Source organism: Pygocentrus nattereri, chromosome 14, assembly GCF_015220715.1.
Source record: "Pygocentrus nattereri isolate fPygNat1 chromosome 14, fPygNat1.pri, whole genome shotgun sequence".
NCBI classification, from domain to species: domain Eukaryota; kingdom Metazoa; phylum Chordata; class Actinopteri; order Characiformes; family Serrasalmidae; genus Pygocentrus; species Pygocentrus nattereri.
In genome coordinates, this window is record NC_051224.1 from 31,490,772 (window position 1) to 31,499,784 (window position 9,013).

At 41.2% G+C, this 9,013-nt stretch overlaps 1 protein-coding gene across 2 annotated transcripts in view; it reads left to right on the plus strand.

Moving 5' to 3' along the window:
• ankrd50 (ankyrin repeat domain 50) overlaps window positions 1-8,620 on the plus strand; it is a 76,181-nt gene extending 67,561 nt beyond the window's left edge. For both annotated transcript variants that reach the window (XM_017709725.2, XM_037544831.1), the window contains 2 exons: window positions 1,252-4,805; window positions 5,212-8,620. In XM_017709725.2, coding sequence (XP_017565214.1) covers window positions 1,252-4,802 — 3,551 coding nt within the window. In that variant the 3' untranslated portion in view covers window positions 4,803-4,805; window positions 5,212-8,620. The remainder of the gene's footprint in view (window positions 1-1,251; window positions 4,806-5,211) is intronic.
• The last annotated feature ends 393 nt before the right edge of the window (window positions 8,621-9,013 follow it).

Genomic DNA, 9,013 nt, shown 5'->3' on the forward strand with positions numbered 1-9,013 from the left:
GCAGACAGATAGAGGAAGAGCTCCTCCTATGTTTCCCATTGCAGATTGAATTCCACACAGTTTGACCTTTATTATCAGTGACCGCCCTGGGCATTGAATGTAAATAACCTAGAGCACAGCATATAAAATATGCTGTTATATAACGCCCAAACAAAAGCTTTTATCAGTGACACTCTATATAGGACCTTGATTAGCAAAAAACTGGTTCTTGTTTGCAGAATCAAATTCTGGCTTCCTGATAGGAATTTTGAGCAGGCAGTTAAGCAAAGCAGAAAGAGTCATTGCTTTCACACCAGCCTAAAAGAGCACAGAAATATGTTACCAATGCTGTAGGAGTGTACATGGAAGTGTGCATGGAACCCCTCACCCACCAAATCTAGTGTAAGTCCATGGGAACAGTAAATAAAATCCATGCATAAATGCCTCTACTGCCCTCAGGCCTCCAGACGTGCTGAGATGTGCATCCACAGGGGAATGGTTCTCCCTTTTGCCATGGCTGAGATAAAAGTGTGGAATTTGCACTTATCTGGAAATAAACTGCCTTAGCATGGATAATTTGTTGGCACAAATACCTCTTAATAAAGGTCACCCTGATAGTTATTTGCCTCTTTAGAGTGCTGTCAGTAATTCTTAGTGCATCACCGGCATGAGAAGCTTGTTTATGTTTCCTGGTTGGTCTCCAGGAATTGTTACAGCTTTTTACCTGTTTATTTTATATAAGGCGGAAAGACATTCCATGTGTCCCTGTTGCAGAAATAGTCCTTTCATCCTTTATGGGTGAACTGGAACATTGTTTTGTATATTGTGCATGACCATGACTATGTTGTCTGCCCTGGAAAGTCCACCTCCTCAGTGCAGGCTCTTTACATTTTTTCAGTCCAACATGTGTCTTTCCTCTGCTAGTCTACTTTGTTCTGCTTTTGAGAGAACACATCTGGGAGCTGTTACAAGGCAATTTATCTCAGGTTAAATCTAAGGGGTGAGTGAGTATGTTTGAGTTGAAAAGAGATGATCTCCATAAAATTGAGGTCAGCTTAATCATATTAAGTTATTGGATCACCAACTTTATTGGAACTATGTCCTTGTGACCTTTTCAAATGTTGCCATGTTCAGATATGTTCCCAAAAGTATAGCATAGTTTGGGAAATTTCTGTGTTTATTGATATTGCCTTTCTCATATAGATTTACTGATTGTGCCATTGTGTGTTACATGAATTTAAACTAATTGTATTCATTTCTCTTCCCCGACAGGTTTCCGCAAGATCAGTCTGGATGACCTGCGCAAGGCATACATTGTTAAGGATGTTCAGCAATACATCCTCCACAGGCTGGACCAGGAGGAGGCACTACGGCAGCACCTCACCAAGGAGACTGCAGAAATGCTGAACCAACTCCACATAAAGAGTAGTGGATGCTTCTTGTACCTAGAGCGCGTCCTCGATGGCGTGGTTGAGAATTTTATCATGCTCCGTGAGATCCGTGACATCCCAGGGACACTGAATGGACTCTACCTGTGGCTCTGCCAAAGACTGTTTGTCAGGAAACAATTTGCCAAAGTGCAGCCCATCCTTAATGTAATTCTGGCTGCCTGCAGGCCTCTGACAGTGAAGGAGCTTTACCATGCTGTCTGGACTAAAAACATGACCCTGACCATGGAGGAGTTTCAGAAAAAGATGGATATCCTCTCAAAGTTACTTGTGGATGGACTTGGAGGTACTAAGATGCTCTTTCACTACAGTTTTGCTGAGTGGCTTCTGGACGTTAAGCACTGCACTCAGAAATATTTGTGCAATGCTGCCGAAGGCCACCGAATGATGGCCATGAGCTACACTTGTAGAGCCAAACAGCTCAAACCTCTGGAGGTGCAGGAATTTGCCCTTCACTTGATTAACTCCAACCTCCAAATAGAACCCTTTAACTTGGCCTTGTGGATGGTGTGGAATGGCACACCTGCAAAAGACTCCCTTTCCACATCCATACCCAAAGAACAAGAGGTCTTGCAACTGCTGGTCAAAGCCGGAGCCCATATCAGCAATGAGGATGATCATGCTTCGTGCATTGTACAGCAAGCACTGGAACGAGAGGATTCCATTCGCACTTTGCTGGATAATGGGGCCTCTGTCAACCAAAGTGACTCCAGTGGACGAACCCTGCTAGCTAATGCTGCATACAGTGGCAACCTAGATGTAGTGAATCTGCTCATCTCTAGGGGAGCCAACATGGAGCTTGAGGACAACCACGGGCAGACACCCCTCACACTTGCTGCTAGGCAAGGCCACACCAAGGTCGTCAACTGCCTGATCGGCTGCGATGCTAACATCAACCACACAGATCATGATGGATGGACTGCCTTAAGGTCTGCAGCTTGGGGCGGTCACTCTGAAGTGGTCTCAGCTCTCCTCTATGCAGGTGCCAAGGTTGACTGTGCAGATGCAGACAGTAGAACTGCCCTTAGGGCAGCTGCATGGGGAGGTCATGAGGATATTGTCCTTAACCTCCTCCAGCATGGTGCAGAGGTCAACAAGGCAGACAATGAAGGAAGGACTGCACTCATTGCTGCAGCCTACATGGGGCACCGAGAAATTGTCGAGCACCTGCTGGACCATGGCGCTGAGGTAAACCATGAGGATGTCGATGGAAGGACTGCACTGTCCGTTGCAGCTCTTTGTGTGCCTGCTAGCAAAGGTCATGCTTCAGTGGTGAGCCTCCTTATTGACCGTGGAGCTGAAGTGGACCACTGTGATAAAGATTGCATGACCCCTCTTCTGGTTGCTGCCTATGAAGGACACGTGGATGTGGTGGACTTGCTTCTAGAAGGAGGAGCAGATGTTGACCACACGGACAATAATGGGCGAACTCCCCTGCTTGCTGCAGCATCCATGGGACATGCTTCTGTGGTCAATACGTTACTTTTCTGGGGTGCTGCTGTGGACAGTATTGATAGTGAAGGAAGGACAGTGCTTAGCATTGCATCCGCTCAAGGGAATGTGGAAGTGGTCAGAACTCTGCTGGACAGGGGCCTGGATGAGAACCACAGAGATGATGCGGGCTGGACACCCTTACACATGGCTGCGTTTGAGGGACACAGGCAGGTGTGTGATGCCCTCCTTGAGCAAGGTGCTCGATGCTCAGAGGTGGACAACGATGGACGAATACCCTTGATCCTAGCTGCTCAAGAGGGTCATTATGATTGCGTACACATCCTTCTTGAGAACAAATCTTGCATTGATCAGAGAGGGTATGATGGGAGAAATTCTCTAAGGGTGGCAGCCCTGGAAGGACACAGAGATATTGTTGAACTGTTGCTGAGCCATGGTGCTGACATAGACTACAAGGATGCAGATGGCCGCCCAACTTTGTACATACTGGCACTTGAAAATCAGCTAGCCATGGCAGAGTATTTCTTAGAGAATGGAGCGAATGTAGAGGCAAGTGATACAGAAGGCAGAACAGCGCTCCATGTTTCATGTTGGCAGGGCCACGTGGAAATGGTGAGGTTGCTGATCAGCTACCATGCAGATGTAAACTCTTGTGACAATGAAAAGCGATCTGCACTTCAGTCTGCCGCGTGGCAAGGCCACTCGAAAGTCGTCCAGTTCTTGATTGACAATGGCACTCATGTTGACCACACATGTAATCAAGGTGCCACTGCACTTGGCATTGCTGCTCAGGAAGGGCACATTGATGTCGTCAGGATTCTACTAGAACACGGTGCAGATCCTAATCATGCAGACCAGTTTGGCCGTACAGCCATGAGAGTTGCAGCAAAAGGAGGACACTCAATGATTATCAAACTCTTAGAGAAATATGGTGCCACAAGTCTCAATGGGTGCAATCCTTCACCTATACACACCATGGAGCAGAAAACTCCACTGTCAGTCACAGGAAAGATGCAGTCACTCACTATCAAATCCAGCAGTTCCGGCAGCACGGGAGCAGGAGATATTCAGTCAACAGGTCGAGGTTTATCAAACGGACCTGTTCACGCTTTCAGCTCTCCTTCAGAGTCGCCAGATTCCACAGTGGACAGACAGAAGTCCTCGCTCTCCAACAACTCCCTCAAAAGCTCAAAGAACTCTTCACTGAGGACAACTTCATCCACCTCAACAGCCCAGACAGTACCCATAGACAGTTTCCATGGGCTTAGCTTTACAGAACAGATCCAGCAACACTCTCTGCCTCGCAGTCGCAGCAGGCAATCTATAGTCTCTCCTTCTTCGACAACCAAATCCATTGGCCCGCAGCCTGGATCTCCTACCAGTGAATTTGACTGGAGTCAGGTGAAACCAGGGCTAAAGTCTTCTAAAGGAGGAAAGAGTGGGAATGGGACAAACAATAGTTCAAAAAAGGAAGGGGTTGGAGACAAGAAGAAATCAAAGAACAGTAATGCTCCTCCACAGAGTCAGGTTTTGGAGTATGAGATGACTCAGTTTGATAAAAGGATTGCTCTCAACAAGCCAGTGTCAAACATTGCAGTAAAGGATCCACACTGTAAGATAGTGTTGGGAGGCTCAAACCCTCTCGATTCTGGCCAGTCACAGGAGGCGTTTTACATCCAACAGCAGAGTTGTGCAGAGAAGAAGAGAAATGGGATCATGACCAACCCCAACTACCACCTGCAGGGAAATCAAGTCTTTTTAGGGAGAGTCTCAGTCCCCAGAACTGTGACCAACAGGGGACATCAGGAAGTTCTTGACAGTTATCCAATAGGGGAGACAGAATTAAGCCTTAAACAAGCTCTGAAACTGCAGATTGAAGGATCAGACCCTGGGTTTAACTACAAAAAAGAGACGCCATTATAACTGGTAAGTGGCTGACTGTGCTTAACTTAAACCCTGTTTAATTTATGACTACTTACATACAAGTTGGCATGGGGCTTATTCCGCAGCTAAATGTAGATTTGTGACTGGTGTCCACTCTGTGATTGAGATTATAGTGCAAGTTTGAAATATGTGTAGTTCTTTACATAAAGCTGTAATTTTGCTCTTCAGATTTGGAGTTATGACATCACATGGCTCTGAGCCACAGTAAATGTTACATTTAGAGGGTAATTGGTCTTTCGTTTCCTAAATGTTCTATTGCCATAGTCAGTAATGCTGTCATTAAAGTGACTGTAATAGAATTATTCATGTATTTTCTGTGAAAAGGTATGTATGTCGGGAAAACATTTCCAACCAAATCCTGACCCAAAACATTTTGTTGGTGTTGCAGGCATCTTGAACTGAATCCATCATCCTGACGTTATGGAGAATGTGCCAAAGCAACTATTTTCATCCGCAAAAAGATCTGGGCTTGTATGTATGAATTTTCTCAGACCAGTAGTGCTTGATCTAGGATCTAGCTTTTCGTGTCCCAACACAGTTGAATACAGTTAAATATAACATAAATACAGTTAGACCTCCAGAGAGGAACTGCTCGTAGATCAGCACATACATTCTGAACATTATACATACGCTCCCAGAAGTCATTGCTCCACCGCCCTAAGTGGAACTCCTCAGAGGAAATAAAAAGAACGAGGGAGGGGAAAAAAGTGAAAACCCAAGGGAAGAATGTCGACTGCAGCAGAAAGGCTAATATGAACTGAATATCTATGTGCCTACCGATGTTACAGCCTACTCATATTCATGCACACCGTCATTTTAATTTAATGTATTGATATTTAATATGCAGTGTATGCACTTTTTATTTTGAATAAGAGAAAACAAATCCAAATCACTTGTGTTCACTTTCTTTTTTTCTTATTTTTGGTGCTTGTTTTAGGTTTTATTTTTTAAAATCAAAGTAATTATTCAAAATGTACATTTCGTGTTTATGATTGTTTCAGCGTCCATGTGTTAATTCGCTGCCTGTATAAAATGTGCAAATAGGACAGCAGTGTAACAGTCAAGTATGTTGCTCTCTTTTCTGGAGAAGAAAAAAAAAAACAATAATATCCGGGGGAAAAAAAAAGCAACAATCCACTACATCTCTCTTCTGAGTCTCGTGAACATTCACTGAAAGATCCCAACTTCTGTCAGCCTTCAAAGTAGAAAGCATATTCAGCAGCATCAGTAACCGTGTAACGTCAATAGCAGCCACAAGTTACTCCTTTTCAGTGTAATCAACCATATTTATTTTGGAAAAAAAGCCACTTTCAGTTGTATTTTATGCTGTATCATGGTGCTGTGTGCAGATTTTTGCCTGCCATTCTGGTTATTTTTCACCTCCGTTGCCTACATCGTATGACAGTCTTATTTTAACTTCATATCGTGTGTATTGTAGTATTATTGGTGCCCTGAGGGAAGGGGCTTCTTTGACCCCACCTCACTTTTTTATTTAGTCCCTGTGGGACTCAATTTTTTTTTTAAATCCATTTATTGTTGTGTTTAATTATTTACATACATATTTAAACACGTGATGGTGTATCATTAACAGAGATTGGTGCTATATGCAAAAAAAGTTCTCAATGATTTAAGTGCATTTCGAAAAAAAAAAACATTTGTAAATTGACTGTGGGTGAGTTTCTCAAGATGCATATTAAGCTTAATCTTGAACTGAGCTCTATTTTCAGTCTAGGATGAACCTTTTTGTGCGGTGAAAACCCACCCTATGTTTCAGTGCACGAAGGCTTGCGGCTCTACTCTGCAAAAAAACATATCTTGCAAGTGAAAGCAATTATCTTACTGCACTGGCAGGTATTATTTATTTATTTTTATTTTTTTTTAAGTATTATTTCTTGATGACATCAAAAATAACTTCACAAAGTTTCGCATAAAATAAGTCAAATGTTTAGAAATACGTTGGAACCGTTTTATAAGATCTATACAGTCTCACAATGAAAAATTGATACTGCATACATTTAAGAAGCTTTCACTTGGCAAGATATACTTTTTTACAGTATCCTTATATTATAGTATATTAAGATATATCAGCAATGAAAGAGCTGTCATGGCAAAGTCTTCACAAGTGTAACCCTATATAATGTCTATCTCTAATGTCTATCTGTAGACATCAGATGCAAGTAATAATTAGGTTTCAGGGCATAAGTATAAAATGTATAATTGTCAAGCCAAAGTTGAAATGGTTGGTGAGGGCTCAGTAAAAACAATTGCACACTGCAAAAAAGGAAAGCATCTTAAATGTAGGCAATTATCTATCTATCTAGATAGATAGATAGATAAATCGATAGATGAACAGACAGACAGACAGACAGACAGACAGACAGACAGATAGATAGATAGATAGATAGATAGATAGATAGATAGATAGATAGATAGATATACACACACTCCAGTTCAAATGTTTGGAATTATTTGTTTCACTTCTACAATATCCAGGACTTATTTATACAGTGCGTACATTTCAAAATTATAAGTTTGACACCAGAAAGCAATTAAATGTTTTAAAAGTTTTAATTATAAATAACACTGTAATATGTAATGTGCATAACATATAGTCACATCTGCATTGCAAAGATATCATCCCCCCCCCCTCCAAATGTGTATCATTCTGAATGTTTACTTTATTATAGCCTCAATTTCAACATTATATAGCTTTCTTTGTTATTATGGAATCTATTACAACTCATTTATCATTCTGGAATTCTGGACACATCTTTACAGACAACTGTAAAGTAAACAAGTAGTGTTACAATCATTTTATAACTGCATCGTCAACATATTACTGAGTGAACAGTGATTCCATACACTGGTATTTGCAAAATGTTAAATAGCCCCTGATTAAATGACATATTTTGCTGATTTTCCAAGTGAAAATAAGTTAACACGTCCACTTTTCTATACATTTTAATTGTAAACATAAAATGTAAGCTGTGCCATAACGTTTGCACACATTTTCTCATTTTTCCATTATGTTAGAGTTGAATAAATAGTAATTGCACCTTGTGTACTTGTATTAAAATGATCTGACCATGCAGTTAGAAAGTCTCACTGGATAAGATCATCGTAATCATAATATTACTTTAACAATCTCATAATGAGAAAGATTTATTGCCTACATTTGGAGGATATCGTCTTTTGCAGTGTAGCAGAAAACGGTGGAGGAGGGGTCGTGGATGCTGTCGAGGGATTTTAGACATCTGTTCCCGAGTAGGCAAAGGAGTGAATCTGTACAAGCTGATTGTGTGTAGTGATCCATTTTGTGCTGCTGGCAGTGAAAAGAAGAGTGAAATAAAAAGAAAGGCCTTTCAGTACAAAAAAAAAAACAGGCCTTACAAAGACTAGTGAAAGCTCAGGATGTCTTAACAAGAGCTCTCTTTTGAACAGAGAATGAGAGAGTGAGAGAGAGAGAGAGAGAGAGAGAGAGAGAGAGAGAGAGAGAGCCTTTGAAAATGAATTCTGGACAGTATTCAGAAAAGTCAAGCCATCTGTTGACCTGCCATGTTGCTTTTTTTTTTTTTTTTTGTCACCACTCTGCATGTCGTCTGTCTGTCTCTGTAATACCTACGCCTTGGGATTCATTGAGAGAAATTTGAGAGAGGTTTGATTGTAAATAGCTTACCATGTACATTTAAACCTCACATTTTTAATGTTTTGGTTTGTTTCTTGTATTATATTAAGACAAATTTTTTTTGTTTTGTTTTTCTGACATATTAAAATGCTTAATAAACATATTTGCTTTACTGCGGAAATAATGTGTGCTTCTCTGTGACTTTTCTCTTTTCTCTAAAGTAACTGTTACTGTGTGTATTACTAAGTGATGACCCTATGCTGTTCAGATTTCAATGAAAAGTAATAAGGCACTCAAGGTCATGTTAATGAGTGATTCGGTCATGGATGCTTGCGCAGTGAGATTATGTGACCCACAAAAATCTGTTATGTTTATCCTCATAGTTTACGCTTTCTCACATGCAAAATGGGGAAAGCACTTTAAATGTGTTTTTTTTGATAAAAGACTGGGTTTCGCCCCAGACTTTCTCATTTGATCGGATGGAATTTTTGCTGATGGTCTGTAAAGCTTGAACAATTTAACAGCAGTAGCTATTAAACTATCAGCTATTCAGATGAAGGCTTTA